The following is a 22,237-nucleotide window of genomic DNA, read 5'->3' on the forward strand; positions in this document are numbered from 1 at the left end:
TTCTCAAGAACTAAAAACAGCACAACTCTGTAGTATATCACACGGTACATGCCATCTATTGACGATACAGCGAAGCCATTCACGCAGTACCTAGAACGTCCACCTGACATCCTCCTACCAGCTATGTCTTTATATGTTGGGGTGCTTTGTTAACTAGTTATTGTCATGTGACACACTGTATGTTGTTGAACTGAAGACAGTGGCAGTGCAGAGTGAGACATGGTCTCCACATTATTACATGTTTGCCTGTCACTCATGCAAAAAGTGTTAACGTTTTAATAACAGCATCTGGTTTGGCTTCAAGCTGATTTGAGTTTCCAGAAAATCTATGTCAGCAGTCTGGAAATTTTTTTCAAAACAAGGCAACAACGAATCTGTTTCTGGCAACCTTGTGATAAAACTTTTAACACAACCAACTTTGGTACTCATCTGAAACAAACATCATTTCGGCTACTTGCAAAAGGCAAAAAAAGCAAAATTGTTGTAGTCAGTGCCAACTCCATCAGTATCTGCAAACAGGCGAATGACTTCTGGTGGTGATGATGATGATGATGATGATGATGATGATCATGATGATCATGCAACTTCAGATGTTTCAGTGATGCTTCACATTGATGATTCTACTGTTGACAATGTAAGCATTATGGAATGCTCGCACAACATTCATGTTAATAGATTATTTACACTAATAGCCCAGATTTTCTGTTTTTTGGCTACATTGTGCAGTAATAATGATTCACAAGTCACAGCCAATTCTGGGGCAGAGATCTCTTTTGTACAAGGTTCTGATGCAAAGAAAAGAAAGCAACCGACTGCAAGATATTGGTTTGAAAGACGTACAAGCTTTGAAGGTAAATTGAGAGTGCCATACTTTGATTTTAAATATGGATTTGTTGAAGATATTTATCCTTTATTCATAATTAAAATTCAACTGTAACAAAAAATTATCTGAATTAGTTAGGATGATAAAGTTTATATTTTTATTTTATAATCACTGGACTAAAATTAACAAATCATAGTGACAAATACTAAATTTAATGAGGCCTGTGCAAAGCTTTAATAATATTGACAGTTTAAATATTACTAGTTTATGTTTCTGACAGTGCTTAACTTCGGTGATCCGATGGAACTAGTGTTTCCACTGCGGCAAGGCCATTGGCACACTAAACTAAGAGTTATGTTAACGTCTACTGGTGATAATTATTGGTTTCATTAATTAATTCTTTTGTACATAGGTGATTTTGTACTGCATTGTATGTCTTTCATTGTTTAATCTTGGCTATAATAAAGTATTTATCAATTTTTAAACATTTGTTAATCATTTCTGCAACTTTTGATCTTTTTTAAATTCCTGTTAATGTTGGAAATGTCAACCTATATGTCAAAATATCGATATTTTTGTGTTGATAATATTGATATCTTTTAAAAATATCAATATTTTTAAAAATTTGCGCATTCCTACTACACAGTCTCACGGAAGTCAACAGGCAGAAATGGTCTGAGCATCATCATGAATGGATGTGTGTTTGGAGGTGGATCCTACTTTGATGACAACCACCATTTATTAAATAAATTTTGTAAGTACACAAATTTGCATCATCATACTTTCTTTCTTCTCTCTCACATCTGAAGTAAACTGCTCATTCATTTCCATTGAAATTAATGGTCTGGATGAAATTAGACATGCAGTAAAGACACTTCTCATGATATAAACACAGAGACTAATGTGCCATGACTGACAGTTTCTTAGTCTTGTCTCATTTGTGTTGGGGCCGGCATTATAACAGTAAAAATTCTCCAGAAATGTGACAGTGCTTTGTAATACTGACACTCATCAAAATGCTGTTTTTCATTAATGATTGATAACATTTTCTTTCAAAACTATTGACAGGAATGTCAGAGATTGCTAACTCCAATTAATGATTTCTTAGTCGTTCCAGCGACGTCAAGCAAAAGAATATCATTGTTGTTGCCAAAATAACTAGTCTCTGAAATTAAGACTAAGTATAAGACAAATTTACATCTTTTCCATTTTTCCCCACACATTGTGAACTTTTTATGTAACAATGTTCATTGTACTAAAACTTGTATCATCATCATTTTTGGTTAAACTAATCAGTTCTTTTCCCAAGACAAATTTAGTCTCCATTTCCAGTCTGAAAATATCACAATACTTTTTTACATGGTATGCTCTTACTTTCAGTATGTGCCGTGCTGATGTCTACTCTTGTCTTAGTTATATTTTTTGCTGTCAAAACTGAATCGCAAAACAATCAACACTAGTCAAATCTGATTAAAATTATGTTTACTAACTTTACTATTACAGTGATAATCAGACCAGCAGGCTTAGATTTGCCAAAACGGCAAAATTTTGCATTTATTGTCAGGTAACTTTGCAGTCATGTGAAAAAACTGTACTTCATAGAAATCTGTGAAATGTTACTTCTACATCTACACTCTGTAAACCTCTATGAAGTGCATGGTGTTTCCCATGTTACCATGTATTAGGTCTTCTTCCCAACCCACTTGCATATCCAGTGCAGTATGAACAACTTCTTACATTCTTCTGGGCATCCTATAATTAGTCTACAATAGCTCTATGGTCCCTATGGGAGTGATTTTATTCCTGGATTTCTCACTTAAAGCTGGTTCTTCAAACTTTGCAAGTAGGCTTTTGTGTAGTAATTTGTGTCCATTTTCAGTCATATTCCAGTTTAAAATTTTTCAGCCATCTTCAAGTCAAACCTAGGACTATCAATGTTGACTTCCTTTGTATATATTCAATATCTCTTGGTAATCCTATCTGATGTGGATGATACACATGAGCCATGTTCTACGATATGGTCAGACTGATTGCATTTTGCCAGTATCCCACCAATGAACCGAAGTCTGCCATCAGTTTTACCTATGACATAGCCTATGTGGTAAGTCCAGTTCCATACAAGTTTTAACACCCTGATAATTATAAGAGTTAACCGATTCCAGTTGAGACCCATTGGTGTTATAGTCATGGGGGTACTATCCTTTTTTTTCCTTCCTCATTTTGTGAAGTGCACAATTATACATTTATGAATATTTAAAGCAATCTGTGAACTTTCCACTACTTTGAAATCTTATGAAATTCTGACTGAATATTTTTACAGCTTTTTGGGACACATCCAAAGTTAATTCTATATCTGTTAATTACTCCATTCAAGATAAGCTGCATTCTTCCTACCAACAAATTGTCAAGCCAGTCACAAATTTTATTTTGTACATAATATTCCTACAGTACAGAGTTAAATGCTTCTTGGAAGACAAAGAATACTGCATCTATCTGACTGCCTTGATCCATGGTTTGCATGGCATCACATGAGAAAAACAGAAGTTTGGTTCATATAGACTCCATGCTGCTTCTTTGTGGAAGTGAAATTTACCATTCCAACACCATGAAATTATTGATAAGTGTATAGTTTCAAATGCACTGATTTATGGTTGACGAAAGATGTGTTCATTAGACCATTCTTCTTTGTAAGAAATGCAGTGAACAGTGGAATATGTCCTTACATGTTTGAGCAACTTTCAAGTGCCCCGACAGAGAATTTTCAACCACAACTGCTCTTTGAATGTTGTGCACTATCATTTGCAGAAAACTTCATTTTGATATCCTGAACTGATTCTGAGATTTGACAATTGTTATAACCACATGATTTGTAATATGAAAGTACATTAATATGTGCATCCCTTTTGATCATTCTTCAGATATAAAATCCAATAGCTTGAGAACAAAATGAGATATCCTTCAGTTCTAAATTTTAAATAAAATTTCAATATCTTATCTACATTTTGTTTACTGCAATGTATGAGCTAAACCTCAATTAAATGAAAAGTTTTTGTAGTTCATTTTTACCTCTGCAAACCCAAAATTTTTTTGCAGTGCTGTATTCAATTTGAAGCAGTGCAGTAAGTATGATGAGTGAAGTAAGTACGATGAGTGATGAAAAGGATATCGTCCTTTATCAAATGAAGATACCAGACTGTAAATTGCGCAAAAATTAAATTTTATTCACTTAATAGTTTTTGAAAACTCAGATTATGTGTATTCCATATCAGACAGAACACCATCTCTCAGCACAAGCACCACCATTTGGCAAGCAGTACAACCATGCAGAGAACTTGTCTGGAGCAGTGAAAGGGTGTGTGTGTGTGTGTGTGTGTGTGTGTGTGTGTGTGTGTGTGTGTATGTGTCTAGAGAGAGAGAGAGAGAGAGAGAGAGAGAGAGAGAGAGAGAGGGGAGGGGGGGGGGGGATGTCATATCCCTTGGAAGACCCAAGTGCAAGACTTGCCCAATCAACTCACCCAGCACTTTCTACTCCAGCCCTGCCAGAGACTTATCCTATGCAGCGGCAGATACAGAAAAACCTCAAGGAGGGAGTGCTAAAGATATCTTGAGCTACTTTTACTTTTTCCGTAATAAAAAATAATCAAGTCACATGGAAAGTATATTGTTGTTGTTGTTGTTGTTGTTGTGATCTTCAGTCCTGAGACTGGTTTGATGCAGCTCGCCTAGCTACCCTATCCTGTGCAAGCTGCTTCATCTCCCTGTACCTACTGCAACCTACATCCTTCTGAATCTGCTTAGTGTCTTCATCTCTTGGTCTCCCTCTACGATTTTTACCCTCCACGCTGCCCTCCAATGCTAAATTTGTGATCCCCTGATGCCTCGGAACATGTCCTACCAACCGGTCCCTTCTTCTTGTCAAGTTGTGCCATAAACTTCTCTTCTCCCCAATTCTATTCAGTACCTCCACATTAGTTATGTAATCTACCCATCGAATCTTCAGCATTCTTCTGTAGCACCAAATTTCGAAAGCTTCTATTCTCTTCTTGTCCAAACTATTTATTGTCCATGTTTCACTTCCATACATGGCTACACTCCATACAAACACTTTCAGAAATGACTTCCTGAAATTTAAATCTATACTAGATGTTAACAAATTTTTCTTCTTCAGAAACACTTTCCTCGCCATTGCCAGTCTACATTTTATATCCTCTCTACTTCGACCATCATCAGTTATTTTGCTCCCCAAATAGCAAAACTTCTTTACTACATTAAGTGTCTCATTTCCTAATCTAATACCCTCAACATCACCCGACTTAATTCGACTACATTCCACTATCCTCGTTTTGCTTTTGTAGATGTTAATCTTATATCCTCCTTTCAAGACACTGTCCATTCCGTTCAACTGCTCTTCCAAGTCCTTTGCTGTCTCTGACAGAATTACAATGTCATCGGCGAACCTCAAAGTTTTTATTTCTTCTCCATGGACTTTAATACCTACTCTGAATTTTTCTTTTGTTTCCTTTACTGCTTGCTCAATATAAAGATTGAATAACATCGGGGACAGGCTACAACCCTGTCTCACTCCCTTCCCAACCACTGCTTCCCTCGACTCTTATAACTGCCATCTGCTTTCTGTACAAATTGTAAATAGCCTTTCGCTCCCTGTATTTTACCCCTGCCACTTTTAGAATTTGAAAGAGAGTATTCCAGTCAACATTGTCAAAAGCTTTTTCTAAGTCTACAAATGCTAGAAACGTAGGTTTGCCTTTCCTTAATCTTTCTTCTAAGATAAGTCGTAGGGTCAGTATTGCCTCACGTGTTCCAACATTTCTATGGAACCCAAACTGATCTTCCCCGAGGTCAGCTTCTACCAGTGTTTCCATTTGTCTGTAAAGAACTCGCGTTAGTATTTTGCAGCTGTGACTTGTTAAAGTGATAGTTCGGTAATTTTCACATCTGTCAACACCTGCTTTCTTTGGGATTGGAATTATTATATTCTTCTTGAAGTCTGAGGGTATTTTGCCTGTCATACATCTTGCTCACCATATGGTAGAGTTTAGTCATGACTGGCTCTCCCAAGGCCATCAGTAGTTCTAATGGAATGTTGTCTACTCCCGGGGCCTTGTTTCAACTCAGGTCTTTCAGTGCTCTTTCAAACTCTTCACGCAGTATCATATCTCCCATTTCATCTTCTTCTACATCCTCTTCCATTTCCATAATATTGTCCTCAAGTACATTGCCCTTGTATAGACCCTCTATATACTCCTTCCATGTTTCTACTTTCCCTTCTTTGCTTAGGACTGGGTTTCCATCTGAACTCTTGATATAAGAAAGTTTTTTTTAAACTTATTATACAAATATACAAGACAATGAATTCTATGTGCTTATTCTTCCTGGAAAATCGGTAAATTACATCATCAATAGGACAATCAATGTCAGGGTGAGTGTTCAACAAAGCTAAGTCATTCAGTCGTTCCTCCTCCACTGTTTACCTCAGCCATGTCTTTGTACGCCGCAATGTTGAAAAACTACTTTCTACTGTAGCAATAGATTCAGGTAGACAAGCAATTATTTTGTACAGCATGTGCAAAATAGGATAGTCAGATCTAGGACAGAAAGCCAACACTTTCATAACAGAATCACAGTCATTAAGTGTGTTTATATGTGCTAGATAGGAAAGTACAAAAACTTGATTCAGTCAAATCAACTGACAAAAGAAATGAACGAATAGCGGCATGGTGGCATGAGGGGCAATGCGGGCCTTCCGCGTGTCCCCCATATGTATCCACCACTGATCCTACCACCTATGAAAGCAGGCATATTATCTACCAGCTCTGCTACAATCAGTGCACAGTTAGTTATGCTTTAGTTTCTTTGTGATTATTATCTGCTCATACTCACTATTAGTAAGACTGGAATGATGTACCACATAAGCTTCCAAAGTGGGTTTAATCTGTTACCCTGAAGAAACTCAAAATCATTGTAGACGTTTGTGCTACCTGAAAAAAAAAAATAAAATAAAATAAAAATAAAGAAAATATCTTACTCACGGACAACACAAATTTAAAAAATACTTGATACTATTCTGCCTACATTATCTGTACCCACCGTATATCCATACTAGCCCTATTAGTTCCAGTGCAGTCAGTGCTATGACAGCTCTTCCAGTAACATAGTGATCAAGGATATGCACAATTTCAAGCTCATTCTGCAAGATTGAAAAATATCTAATTAATTATCTTCAGTTAAAAGTTTGTCAAAGCAATATATTTTACCAGAAGAGATAAACGTGTATGATTGAAAGATAAAACAACAATTTCACCTGTACTTATGGTGACCATCAACATTTCATTCTCAATATGCAACATTCTTCACTCAGAAAAACCTATAGTGATTTTTTGCTCCCTCTCTGCCTCATCCAACACCAAAAAAACAATGTACTGTGTGCTATTCTTTAATATATTTCCATAAAAAAAGTAAAATGCCTTTGACTTAATGAACATTAGACAAAAGAGCATGTTAGGCAAATCTAATGGATTAGAACATTTTACTAAACACCTTGGTGATGAATAAGATATCAGGTAGTTTTGAAAGGCTATTTGCTCACATCTCATCTTTAGCTAACCTAGAGGGTACCTGTGCACCCTCTCCCTGCCATCCAAACCTTCTAAATTTATGTTTTGAGTATCCCATTTGACAGAAAAAGTGCAGGCTGCTGACAAGTGGCGTAGTGATAGTTTTATGTTGAGAGAACTACAATGAACACAAAAGTCATATATTCCACAATTTCTTTGTACCCAGGAAACTGTTACACGTTCCATTGTTGCTGTTAACTGTTTATTGATGTTTTGGAATATTTTCTTGGTTGGATATGGCTGCTGAATTATCTCAAGTGCACCATTTGGCAAGAATGACCAAGCATCTGAGGGAATATACCGCAACATTCCCGTTAAAGTACATTATAGAAATAATATATTTTTACATAATATTTCACAGAACTATGTTAGAATTTGACCTGAGGTTAAGGTTTCTTCAAATTATGCATTTTGAGACCACTAATTAGTGTAAAACACACACACACACACACACACACACACACACACACACACACACACACACACAGAGAGAGAGAGAGAGAGAGAGAGAGAGAGAGAGAGAGAGAGAAAGTGTATGCATACATACCAATAGGAAGCACGGTATTCCAATAGCTCCCATAATGAAACATGTCAAAATGACTGTCTGCCACCATCTACAACGCTTACTCATTTCACCACATATGCCCAGTGTCACGGCAATAGAAAATGAACACTAGAACAAAATTTAACATTAGAATACACCAAAACTTCTCTCTTTCAAATGACAATGAAAAATAAATCAAAATAAGTGACCGAATTCACCATAATGAATTGCAGTAAAATTGCTTACAAAACTAAATTAAGTAAAATGCTATATACACTGTGAAAGATCATAAATTAAGTTTGTTCTGCAGATTAAGCTCTGTAATATAACCACCTGAAATTCTAGATTAAATAAAAATTTGAAATTTTCAAAACTATATGTGGAAGAAGACAAAGTAATTCTCATGCGTAAGATATTGAGTAGATCAGCATTAGTTTCAATTGGCTGTTACTATACTGTAAAAATCTATCCTGTAACAGTTGCTTCTGTATGTAACTGTTTAGTGACTCATCCAGGTCCCTGTAGGTTCTGTCTGCTTCACGATAATGAAAAGTAAAGTGTACGCATCGAGCTATAATACCATTCAAGCAGCTAGACGAGTATTTTCTTTGAGAAAAAGTCCTAACCACAACACATTTTTATGTCATTTGGTGATGAAGTACATTTGGTTGTTATGTCCCATAACTTTACAGCTAGGCATTCTCAACTTTCTAAAATAGTAGTCCATAACTCAGAAGATACATGTCCTAGAATACTGATATGCAAGGCAATGGGACTTTTTGCAAAGGAAGTCTAATGTGATGGCCTTTAATAGTTCTTAATATATAAAATATAAAAAAATAAAAATCATATTCCTGCTGGGTGCTTCAACAATGATAGATTGGTGGCCCTTCTATAGAGCAATGCAGGACAGAGGACGTAAATCTCAAAAAGAAAAGAAAAAAAGGAAGGGGAGTTCTAATAGTTTGCACATTAACTTGCCTAATTTGGAGAAATCACAGGAAACCTTGCCCTTTTTACCTGTACAAATGTGCTATCAGTAACTGTGCTTCCATCGAATCTGGCTGAAAAGTTATTGCGTAAAGTCGGCTATTTTAAATGATTATGTCTACACCAGGTTTATAGTCCAAAACAATTTAATTAAACAACATACTGTTCATGGCCAGCTTGAGTCCTGTTTACTATTATCTATCCACAGATAACGGGCAAGCCAATTACCACATTCAACTGATGTCCTATAATAATGGCAATTGTTTGAGTGCAGTAACCCAACATAAATACACAGATTCACAAAAATTAGTGTGTGGCAAGGAAGTAATTAACACATTCACAAATTACTCTGTCCTCTCAAGTAGCTACTCATTGAAATGAAAACAATGCATGCAGAAAGCATAATTTGAAAGTAACACAATTCACAGTTGAACACTATTGTCAAAGTTTGCAGACAGTATTTTTAAAAGATTACCACATTTTATGAAGTTAATTACAAGTTCACAGTTGATCATAGGAAACAGTCATTGTATAGATTCTGACATGGATTTTGGATCAAATTCAGCACCATGTGCAAGTTGTAATTTGTGTTAACTCATCTGCAGTATACAGAGCAAAGGGTACAGATCTTTCTCACATAAACTTCCTCATACCGACTAAAATGACTCCAGAAAAGTTCCTTTTGTCAGTTTACAATAATTAATACTACTCTCAGATATTGTTGTCCAGCGTCCTTTTACAAGTTACAATTAAACATTTACATTCCTGATAAAGTGAATATTGTAGGGAGATTCTTCTTAATGTGAAATTTTACATACAACAATAACTGCATGCTACCTGATGTGCCAAAATGCGGGTTTCTACTTCAGTAACAGTTTTTTATACTATAATGCAAACTACTCTGAAACTAAATGAGGGCAAAAGTCATTACCACACCACATTTCCAACTTTAGCCGTATAGTTGCTGTACTTATTCATCTGTCTTTTTCCTCTACTCTACCCAAAAGTTAGTAACTGGGTATATGTTTACACTGAACAATGATAACAAAGTTTTATATTACCAGTAATTTGAAATTAGCACAGTTTTTAGGTAATCTAATCACACATTTGAATTCCAGTTAATCAAAAGCATGTAATGAATGATAAAGATGGCAAAGCCACGAGATTTTCAATACTGTGCATATGCTGTGATAATCTCCAAGCTACTTGAAAATAAATAAAAACTGTTTTGGGGGGAGGGGGGTGGGAGGGAGGAAATCCACTTGCTTTGTTACAACCTGCTAAATACCACAAAAACACCACACACATTGCAAGAAACAAAATAAAATTTGTCCACAAATATTAACAAAAAGCAGTCCAGTCACTTCAACAGATCAATTTCAACTATAGTAAATACTATACTAAGAAACCTTACCACAGACAGAAGCCCCGAAGCAACAATGGCAAGGAAAATAAACACAGCCCATATCTGCTCTGAAGCACTCATCACATTTGTTGATGCAGTATATGCAAGTGTCAAGAACCACACTTCAGAGAAAAATGGTTCATTAGTTTGTATGCTAGCAGATGTAGTCAACTGCCCCTGCCATAATACTGCTATGACTACACTTGCCAATCCCACAATCAGTGACAGCAAAATCTGTGAGAAAGACAACCTGTAAAAGAAAAAGGTGCTGTTACACAAAACAATATGCAACATTCACTCTTTTGAAAAAATGATTGCATCACATGCCATCAACTTTGTGGATACAATTAGCTTTATTATAAGTGCATTTATCTAAGCTATAAATACATTCCAGTTTGATCACAACAGAATGTAATTAGGCTAATGAATTATAGCTGCCTGTAGATGAGTTTTTCTCCAAACTTTATATTTTTTTAGTCATGAATGGAAATATTTTTGTCTTAAAAGTGTCCAGGATATCAATAACCTGTAGAAGTATAGTAAAAACCTATTAGTGGAGAGAAATGTTTGCTTTTGACTTATTTGTCCAAACTACTGAGGGACACACATAGTGGAAATGAAATCTGTGTCATGACAGAGTCCCCAAGTGTTGCAGTATCCTGACAGAGTCCCCAAGTGTTGCAGTATCTGATGGTTCCACAGAAATCCCTGTACAAATCAGATTTAGTAACTATAAACAGTACCTCCATTACGACAGATGTCATCTATTCTACATCATGAAGTCTGTCCCCTATGCTCATGATTACACTCGGGTATAGTGCCTCCTGTGGAAAGCAGGAGCTATTGAAACACACTGGTAACTGTAACAGAATCTTTTTAGCAAGAATATTATGTCTGGCTAGTCCAGAAACACACATTTCACACCATTTCTTCCCATCAACAAACACACAGCCACTGCCAATCAGTAACAGACACTGTTCCTCCGAAAGCCAGCTTGGTAATCCCCCACAATTTCATCTGCATATGGTGTAAGCCTGCTTAGCAGAATATTCGAGAAAATTTTGGAACCTACTGGTAATAGTGATATTCCTCTATAATTACTATAATCCATTTTGTTGCCCTTCTTAAAAATTGGCCACTCTTCAGGTATCATCTCCGAGTTCCATACTTTAGTTATCACTTTGTGAAGTACTTCCACCAGTTTCTGGTCCCCCATTTTTAACTAATTTTGCAGTTATGCAATCTGATCCTGGTGCTTTATGGTTTTTCAATTTGTTGATTGCATCTCTTACTTCTTTAACATTGGCTCGGGTATCTGGGGTTCTGCTGTATGTATTTCATACACCTGCTCATTTCCTGCTTCCTGGTGTACATTCAATAGATGCTCAAAATACACCCTCCATTTACTTAATATAGCACTGGGGTCTGTCAGTATTCCCCTGGCATCCCCTTGAAGTGCATTTGTCCTAGCCTTGAACCCCTTCCTATACCCATTTATGTCTAGGTAAAGTTCCCTAATGTTTTTTGTTTCACTGTTTGTTTCCATTGATTTTAATTTGATTGTTCAAATAATCCCTCTTCTTTGCCCATAGCCTACGACCAACTTCCTTTCTCATGTTCAAGAACTCCTCTCGTTTTCTGTCTCCCATTCTATCCCAATCTAATCGTGCTTTTCTGCTTTCCTCTACCAATTTCTTGCATTCCTCATCAAACCACGGTTTCGTCCTGTTGTTCTTAATTGTACCTATTTTGACCTTCGCTACCTCTTTGATATTATTCCTCACAGTGATCCACTGTTTATTTACATCCTCGTTTTGATCTTCATGTGTCCTGAGAGCATCAAACCTATTTGAAATTTCTATCATGTACCTTCTTCTAAAGCTTTCATAATTTAGCTTGTCAGTGCCAAGCCTAACAAGTTCTGCATTGTGACACCTTGATGTTGCTGTAGATAGCCGTTGGTGAACTTTGGCAACTACAAGAAAATGATCAGAATCGCAGTCTGCTCCCCTGAAAGCCCTAACATTTTCTATACTAGTGTGCCATCTCCGATCTACAAGAACATGATCAATTTGGTATCGGGTGTGTCCATCTGGAGAGACCCAACCCACTGGCCGGGCCAGGATATTCTCCAGATCTCTCACAAACTGAAAACGTCTGGTCCATGGTGGCCGACCAACTGGCTCGTCACAATACGCCAGTCACTACTCTTTATGAACTGTGGTGTCATGTTGAAGCTGTATGGGCAGCTGTACCTGTACACACCATCCAAGCTCTGTTTGACTCAATGCCCAGGCATATCAAGGCTGTTATTACGGTCAGAGGTGGTTGTTCTGGGTACTGATTTCTCAGGATCTATGCACTCAAATTGCGTGAAAATGTAATCACATGTCAGTTCTAGTATAATATATTTGTCCAATGAATACCTGTTTATCATCTGCATTTATTATTTGTGTAGCAATTTTAATGGCCAGTAGTGTATTGTAATTTTCTTTTTGTAATAAAACTTATTAATATAACTTGTTTGATTGTTTGTCTAGGGAACCGAGTATTTAGGCTTCCCAGACACTACACCAACACTGAAACGTTTTTTATCAATTTCTTCGATTAACATACCTTGTGTAAACAAGAATTCGCTAAATGTCAAGTCAGGTAAATTTTCTTCGGAAAAATGGCTATCATCTTTCAAATTCTCTTGGAGAGATGTACTCTGTTTCTGCCTCTAATTCTTCTCCCAAGTTCACGCAACCCATACCACTCTCGTCTCACTGTATGACTTCAGCCTTAGCTTTGTAGATATCATTATCTATGTGGCCGTCAATTAGTCATAACCAGTCATCATTGGCAAACTCATCTTGCCCCTCTTCAGAAATTTCGCCTTGGTTTCCTTTAGGACTTGTGTTGTTGGGGTTGGCTATCTCAATTACTTCAACACTGCCTCTTTAGTACAGAGCTTTCCATTAATTTGAATAATTTTGAATAGAGTAAAACAAACAATATTCAATCATTTACCCATGCTTCAGTCACATAATCATTAAGTGAACATCATGTATATTCATTACCTTTACATGACAGCAACAGGCAAATTATTTAACTAGAAATAATTTGATGCAGTACAATGAAATGAAAGTATTATTTTCCTACACTATCCATGTCATATAAAATAAGGTTATTGATCGAAGATTAGATAGGTATAGCACTAAACAATCATCTGTTTTACATGAAAGATAATGATTAAATAACTAATTATTAAAATGTGTGTGTTGTAATTGAAATTTGTCACTAATTTTCTTAAGTGATGTTAAATTTGTGTTTATGTACCTATAAGTACCACATAACTAGATGTCAAACAATGGTAGATCCAGGACAGAATACCAACAATGTCATGAAAAAGATAATTTGCTACTCACTGTACAGAGCAGATGTTGAGTTGCAGATACACACAACAAAATGTCTCTCAAACAAGTAAGCTTTCTGCCAAGAAGGCCTTCATCAGAATCAGACAACACAATACATGCACGCAAGTGCAAATCACAGACATATGGCCGCTGTCTCTGGAGAGAGAGAGAGAGAGAGAGAGAGAGAGAGAGAGAGAGAGAGAGAGAGAGAGAGAGAGAGAGAGGAGAGGGGGGGATTATTCCAATGAAGGCCTTTCTGGGCTGAAAGCTTACTTGTTTGACAGTCCTTTCGTTGTGCCTATCTGCAACTGTAACTCAGCATCTCCGCTATATGGTATGAACTATCTTTTTCTTAGTATTGTTACATTCCATTCTGGATTTTCCATTTTTAAAAGATGAGTATTCCATTTTTGGGCCATATGTATCCAAAATAATAAACAGGATCAAACCACTGAACACTGGTAACAGAACTGGTAGGGTGAATGTTAATTACCATAGAGCACTGTGCTTGGGGTATATTATGCCAGCCTGTGTGCTGATGCTTGCAAATCCAAGGTGGGAAGAGAAGAACATCTGTACAAGGGCCATGTACCACACCTGAAAAGTAGAAATAAATTTACTGGCCTGTAGATCATCATAAATTTGGTTCTCAGATCATCAAAAAAGTCGCAACAAAAATATAACTGTCTTCTTTCACACTGCAACATCGACAATACTCATTGCCATGTCACGCCATACATCAAATGCTACATTTCTAATGTTAATCTTTCAGTAAATTACCGGTCCTCACATCAGAATAAGCCAGAAGTATATCATTTCCATCAGAACCACATCTATCATGGCTTTCCATCATCATTTTCAGAGAAATTTTATGGTTTCTTATAAAAATAAGATTGTCTAAGGTATAACTTACAGACACGCAGTTATATGTAAATGATTTCATACAGTCTCCCATTAGTAAACAATAAAAATAAGATCTGTATTCTCAAACAAATCTCAAAATCTGAGAGAGCCTTCTCTCAAAAATTTGCAAAATGGTAACTGACAAAGCTATTTAAAAACTTGAAATATTTGAAATTCCACTTACCCTAAAGTCCAATAGGCTATTCCAGTCAACTTTTAGGAATTCTTTGAGACCAGCAATATCTGTGTCTCTAAGAAATGATTCAAATAGGAGTGCAGCCAGGACAGAAATAATAAACAAGAAGAGTACAGATGCTGCTACCCTGTATGACTGCTTTGATCCACATATGCTAGAAAGAGAAATATGAGTCAGTATCATTCAAACAACATTTAAAAGTAATTTAATTAAATTAGTTAAGTCATCAACTTAACCTGTAAAAAAGGGAAGTATCTCACACTACCTTAGGCCAGTTTAGTGACAGTTTTACTTACCACACTGTGCGGATTATCCAGAACAGGAACAACAAAGCAGCTAAGATCCCAAACCAGAGTGGATCCATCTGCACTGGTGTGAGGAAAGTATCCCTACAATGAGGAAAAATGCTTTATTGTATTTCTCTGAGCAGCTCATTTTATGGGCTCAGACCAAAAATACTTTTGCACAGATGTCTAGCTCAAAATTATGTAAGTCTATAGACTTCCATAAGCATTGACATTGCTGGTAAAATATCCTCCGAATCATTAAGCCACATCATACACCTCTTCAAACTACTTCAATTCTCTACATTTCAAGTACTTTAGTTTTAATAGAAATATGACACAGTCAAACAACTACAACTCTAAAGATTTTACCGTCAAAACATAGATATTATATTTTATCTTAATAGTTTTCGGAAGTGTTTAAGGTATGCTAAGAGGAGTGGACTATTACTGGTTCACTTGGAGACAGACAGCATGGATAACATTTGGGTGGATGCACAATTTTCCATACGCTGTTTTCTGAAGCGGACAATATGATAGTTTTTGCAAAAGTACTAAGCTTCTCCAATGAAGTTCACAGTATTAATGAAGGCAATTTCAGATTTAGGTTATGTACTATCAAAGACATTTAAGTTTATTTACTTATTTACTCATTTATAAGTGCTATCTAATGGAAAACTTCCAGAAATGAGGATTTAATCTAGTTTTAGTCTGTCAAGTAAATACAGCTACAATTAACTGTTTGTGAGATGTGTATTTATAACTGCCATCAAAGATAGGCAGCATACGCTGTTTGTCACTAACCACACACTCGTTCACACTTAAAAATTCTACAAATATCAGGTGTCTCTAAAGACATTTTAACTATTTTATTATCCCAAAAATTGCTTTGTTCTTAAATTTTAATTGCTGGTGCAAGCTTTAAGATCAGTACATATTACATGTTTTGAATGTTACCTCTCTGTGATGTACTATAATCCAGATTTAAGATACTGTATTCAAGGTCGCTACATTTTATGAACAACAGTCTAGTATAATGACAATTTATCCATCCCATCACACTTTACAATTCTTATAAGTTTACAAATTAAGTGAATTTCTATCCACAGGTGTAATGTTGTAACACGGAATAAAAACTTGTAACTTTTCATTTAGTTTGAAAGGAGGGGAAAAAAAACTTACTGTAAGCAGTCCTCAGCAGGAAATCCAATTTCGCTATTCTGCAAAAATAAAAGAAAATGCCAGGTTTAATACACCATGGAAAATGAATCCTAAAACTACTTTATGTAAATTGTGAAGGTGGATGCATTTCACTTGAAAAAAAACCTCAATAGTGACAGTAAAAAAATTCACACAGCCAGTTTAGTGCTGACATATATATGTGTAATGAAAGAATGTACACTTCAGTGATCATCTGGAAAGGTATTCCAAAACTTATGATTCTTGTCCCTCTTACCCATGCCAATCCAGGAATGCTTGCCTAATCCTAACCAGAACCAGAACTTCATGGCACACATTCTTGAAAAGAGGTTCAGCCTATGGTGTTTATTGTGTATTACAATATGTACAGAACATGAACAACAAAAATAACAATAATAATAATAATAATAATAATAATAATAATAATAATAATAATAATAATAATGAATATATGATATTTGGAAAATTACAGCCTTATTGTATTATTCATTGTTCTCACTGTGTTGTTACTGAATGTAAGGAATGGTGTCTAACAAAAATGTGTGGTAGCAATAAAGAAGGAACCAATGTGTAGAAGAAGTTGACTGGTTGGAGGGGGGAGGGGGGAGGGAGAGAGAGAGAGAGAGAGAGAGAGAGAGAGAGAGATGTCATGGAAGGAGGACAACAGAAATAGAAACAGATAAGAAGACCATTAATAGTTTACAGTGTAACAGAGGCAGGGGTTCACTACTGCGCAGAAGGAGAACAGTTGGGATATGTCAAGGAGGAAAGAAAGCATCATAGTAAAAATATTTTTTTCTTACAAATATAGATGTCTTAAATGAGATTTTATAGTACCAAGATTTACATTATGAAAAATTACTGATTCTGGTTTTTCTTAATTTATGCTTTATAAACGCTTTCACAGAACTCTATGCATCTTTGTCTTTATTATTGTTATTGTTATCTTCAACTACTGAAGTTTTAATGGCATTTTTCTGTAGGACAAACACAAAATACATGTTTTCCGTGCCAATATAACTGCCAGTCTCCACTTTAATTAAGAATGGGGAAACAATTCTAAGAATGTTACAAATACAGAAGGACAATATCATTAAAACAAATGGAAAGTTCATGAAAACGTTAAGCAGTTTGCAGAACTATATGACAAATTTGTGATTCTAAACCAGCATTGTAAAGTAAATGTAAATAATTTTTCAAATGCTGTACAAAGCAAACTGTTATGAGCACAGAGCACACATTTTGGAAGATGCAGACTGCAAATTTCATTAAATGAACGTGGTTTTTTTTTTTTTAATACATTAACACAACAGCTGACTTATCTATTCTACCCTCTCATAGAATATTTTCAGCGTGCTTTGATGCTAAAGCTGTTTCAAGCATCCATCAACAGGTAGGCAACATATTCCAATTAAAATATACAGAAGCCTCACATAACAATATGAGGTCATAAGGATATTATCAAAAAGTACATTTTTGAGAAGGTTGAATTTAACTAAATTTGACGAAACTTAAATGCTTACCAAAAGTTTGGGTAGCTGAACTATCAACAGAGAATCTAAGCCAAAAGAAGAATTCATTAACATGATTGGGAAGGAGTTACCAAAATGTGTGTATCTGTCTGTTCCTCATATAGGGAATAGTTTTTGCAGTAATATATTGTATTAAAATAATTATGAACAAAGTCCACTGTCTGGGATTAGGCAAGCTGTTGATAAGGATCTGTATGGCAGCAGCTATCAATTGTAAATGTGAAAAATCACTACGAAAGAAGAAAGAAAAATTATAACCAGCAGAACTAGAACAAGGCAAAGTGAAGCCTAGTTTCTTACTAAATCTTTCAGTTCTGTAGTCAGTAAGTCATCTAAGATTATCAGGATGTTAGATCTTTTTCGGAGACATGAAATATAACAAAGATCTAGCAATGTTGCTTAATATCTGTATGTTTATAATCCTAAAACCAAATGTTTATGGTTTATCTGCTGGTCAATCCAGCACTTATTGTAACTTGTAGTCTTGACAATCATTTATGCATATGAAAAATACCATACTACATGGGGGTTTGGAAGCCATGTTAAACTGCAACACCTGCCCTTTAACTGGATAATTAAGGGTGCTGACTGGGCAGAAAAGATGAGGTATACATCACTTCCCAGAAGGCTAACACATAGCAAAGAACTGTCAAATTTAAACGGACTTCCAGGTTAATGAAAGCTTACTTGCAGTAGAGATTTATCCAGTTGACATTGTTAGACTTCCAGTAGTACGGTGCTAATCAGATACAACAAATTACTGATATACAGTGACCTGCAGTGCTTTTATTGTCTGCCTATTTCTCCTGCCTCCAGGTCTTTATCATGTGGCTTAAGTTATTTTGTAACTATCCACAACATAATAAATTTAAGTTCGTAATGGAGATTTTAGTTTTTAATGTATACTGGAGATAAAATCAAATGACTTGATTTATTTGATTACAATAAAATATCACTTACATTGACAGCTGACACACATTCTGAAAATGGAAATGGGCCCTTTGCACTCCACACTGCGTAAAATAGAGCAATTGCTGCACTGAGTGAATAATACAGTCCAGTCAACACACAAAGGAAGAGTTTTGCATAACCAACACCTGTAACAAATGAAAACGTGACTAAATAACAATTAATAAAGAGGGCCAAAATGGGTGAATACTGCTCGTAAATGCTTACTGCAGTAAGTTTTTCTGATATCATCATGACAAACCTCAGACCACAAAATAATTACAATAACTGAAAGAGTTTTTCATTGTTTGTTTAATTATTTCATCTTAATTGTCAGGTGTACACTCAGACTACATTTTCTAGAGCTTAACAAACAAGTTTTGTTCCAATAACTGTGCACATAAAAGGCAACCAATAGTAATAATAATAATAATAATAATAATAATAATAATAATAATAATAAGCAATCACTCATATAAATACATCGGCTACACCACTGCAATTTCATAACCACTTCTACAACCCTTTAGATCACATAACATCAACAGATACGATACGAAGAAAGTAAATTGGAAAAAGAAAACACTGCATGGCAAGCACTCATCTAACACAGCCACACATCGATCAAGACGCATCCAACACATGGCTAAGAAAAGGCAACATATACAGTGAGATGGAAGGATTCATGATTGCAATACAGGATCAAACAATAAACACCAGATATTACAGCAAGCATATTATTAAAGATCCCAATACCACAACAGATAAATGCAGACTTTGCAAACAACAAATAGAAACAGCAGATCACATCACAAGTGGATGTACAATACTAGCAAATACAGAATACCCCAGAAGACATGACAATGTAGCAAAAATAATACATCAACAACTCGCCATAAAACAAACTAATAAAACAACACATTCCCACATACAAGTATGCACCACAAAATGTACTGGAGAATGATGAATACAAATTATACTGGAACAGAACCATTATAACAGATAAAACAACACCACATAACAAACCTGACATCATACTCAACAATAAAAAGAAGAAATTAACACAACTAATCGAAATATCCATACCCAATACAACAAATATACAAAAGAAAACAGGAGAAAAAATTGAAAAATACATCCAACTGGCTGAGGAAGTCAAGGACATGTGGCATCATGATAAAGTTGACATTATACCAATTATACTATCAACTACAGGAGTCATACCACACAATATCCACCAGTACATCAATGCAATACAGCTACATCCAAACTTATATATACAACTACAGAAATCTGTAATTATTGATACAGGTTCAATTACCCGAAAGTTCCTAAATGCAATATAACACATACCATACAGTTAAAAGGAAGTGACGCTTGATCAATGTCCGCGTCACTTTCCATTTTTAACCAGACTTAACGTCTGAGAAAGTAAAGAAATAATAATAATAATAATAATTTGTTCTGGCTGGCCGACGTAGGTTCACAATTTGTGCCACTTACTTACACTAGCTAATCTAATCAAACATGTGAAAGTCAATAGAATATATGACAATGTTAATAATGTACCTATTGAAATCACTTATTTGATTAAAATAATCATGTCTAAAATAAAGCCAGTCACATATGATATAGGCATATATCATAAAACAAAATTGTAAAAATATTTGTCATTAATTAGAGTACCAATTCACCTTCGATAAGCTATTATAAAAAAGTTAATTTATGTAGCATAACAGTTACTCGGCCTCCTATAACTCAAACAACAGGTATTAGCGACCATAATAGCATGAGCAATTTTTTCACACTATCCAAGATTGTTAATGACCAATGTTTTGATCATTCCATTTTCTGATTGTCTTCAATTTTCTGTGTAGATAATTCAAATTGCTGCTTTTTTTGTGTTGGAACAAAAAAAAAGTTAAGTAAAACAACTTGTAGTGTTGGCAGAAGAGCCAACACTGTTTTTCTAGAGGAGGCCGAAATGCACGCGTTTAATTACACGCTGACTGGCGTAAGGTCTGGAACAGGACAATATCTTGAGAATTGCAAATAAAGTACGTAGATGAGGTAATACTTAACTTTAATCCACAATTGTAGACCATCTCTCGTTACGGTACATGCTTCATAATATTAATTATCAATAGAATACGGCACTTTGCTAGGTCGCAGCAAATGTAGCTGAAGGCTATGCTAACTATCGTCTTGGCAAATGAGAGCGTAGTTGTCAGTGAACCTTTGCTATGACCGTCGGCTGTACAACTGGGGCGAGTGCTAGTACGTCTCTCTAGACCTGCCGTGTGGTGGCGCTCGGTCTGCGATCACTGACAGTGGCGACACGCGGGTCCGACGTATACTAATGGACCGCGGCCGATTTAAAGGCTACCACCTAGCAAGTGTGGTGTCTGGTGGTGACACCACACAACTCTTCAACAGTTCTATAATGCAAATCTACGTGCTTATAAACAAGGCCTATTTCTCCTTGACGAATTTTAAAGTGTTACCTTATAAGGGTTGCCAGAAGTGTTTTATTTCAAACTATAGTTTTCAGAGTTGTCTACAGCTTCATAAAGGGTGTGTATGTATATGTATTATGTCTGCTTGTGTCTGTATGTGTGGATGGATATGTGCATGTGTGCGAGTGTATACCTGTCCTTTTTTCCCCCTAAGGCAAGTCTTTCCGCTCCCGGGATTGGAATGACTCCTTACCCTCTCCCTTAAAACCCACTTCCTTTCGTCTTCCCCTCTCCTTCCCTCTTTCCTGATGAGGCAACAGTTTGTTGCGAAAGCTTGAATTTTGTGTGTATGTTTGTGTTTGTTTGTGTGTCTATCGACCTGCCAGCGCTTTTGTTCGGTAAGTCACCTCATCTTTGTTTTTATATAATTTTTCCCACGTGGAATGTTTCCTTCCATTATATTGTATTATTAGTGACTTATAAATAACTAATGTGAAACATACCTCTGAAAAGTGGAACAGCTCTCCAAAGTTTGATGGGTCCCTCATGACAGAACTGTCCAATTCCAATTTCCAAGAAAGATAATGGTATTCCCAGAACCAACATCACAATTGCATATGCCACTAGAAAAGGCACTAGAAAAAAAATAGAAGAGATATGGTTTAAGTTACCTGTAATTTGTAATTAAAACATTATATTTTTGTCAATGTACTAAATAAAAAATGGATTTAAATCTTAAATTTCCTTGCAGTTTATATGTGAAGGGACTCTCTTTCCTTTTAGGCACAAATAACTCTTGCTATGAAAAACACATTCTCCATATTTCACTTAAAATCCAATGTTTCCCCTCTCCCTCCTCCCTCTCTCCTTAAACTTCGAATATACTAGCAGGTTTGAAGTTTTAAATTTGTTAACTGTTTCAC

At 35.8% G+C, this 22,237-nt stretch overlaps 1 protein-coding gene across 2 annotated transcripts in view; it reads right to left on the reverse strand.

The window, feature by feature from the left end:
* The window catches only part of LOC124794902 (sodium-dependent nutrient amino acid transporter 1-like), a 139,142-nt gene that overhangs the window by 9,520 nt on the left and 107,385 nt on the right, over positions 1 to 22,237 (reverse strand). For both annotated transcript variants that reach the window (XM_047258602.1, XM_047258603.1), the window contains 10 exons: positions 21,818 to 21,949; positions 18,871 to 19,007; positions 16,361 to 16,398; positions 15,191 to 15,283; positions 14,883 to 15,048; positions 14,289 to 14,392; positions 10,407 to 10,647; positions 8,006 to 8,131; positions 6,932 to 7,031; positions 6,725 to 6,822 (listed from right to left, as the gene is read on the reverse strand). In XM_047258602.1, the coding sequence (XP_047114558.1) occupies positions 6,725 to 6,822; positions 6,932 to 7,031; positions 8,006 to 8,131; positions 10,407 to 10,647; positions 14,289 to 14,392; positions 14,883 to 15,048; positions 15,191 to 15,283; positions 16,361 to 16,398; positions 18,871 to 19,007; positions 21,818 to 21,949 (1,235 nt within the window). The remainder of the gene's footprint in view (positions 1 to 6,724; positions 6,823 to 6,931; positions 7,032 to 8,005; positions 8,132 to 10,406; positions 10,648 to 14,288; positions 14,393 to 14,882; positions 15,049 to 15,190; positions 15,284 to 16,360; positions 16,399 to 18,870; positions 19,008 to 21,817; positions 21,950 to 22,237) is intronic.

The sequence above is a fragment of the Schistocerca piceifrons genome, chromosome 4 (genome assembly GCF_021461385.2).
Source record: "Schistocerca piceifrons isolate TAMUIC-IGC-003096 chromosome 4, iqSchPice1.1, whole genome shotgun sequence".
Taxonomy (NCBI): Eukaryota; Metazoa; Arthropoda; class Insecta; order Orthoptera; family Acrididae; genus Schistocerca; species Schistocerca piceifrons.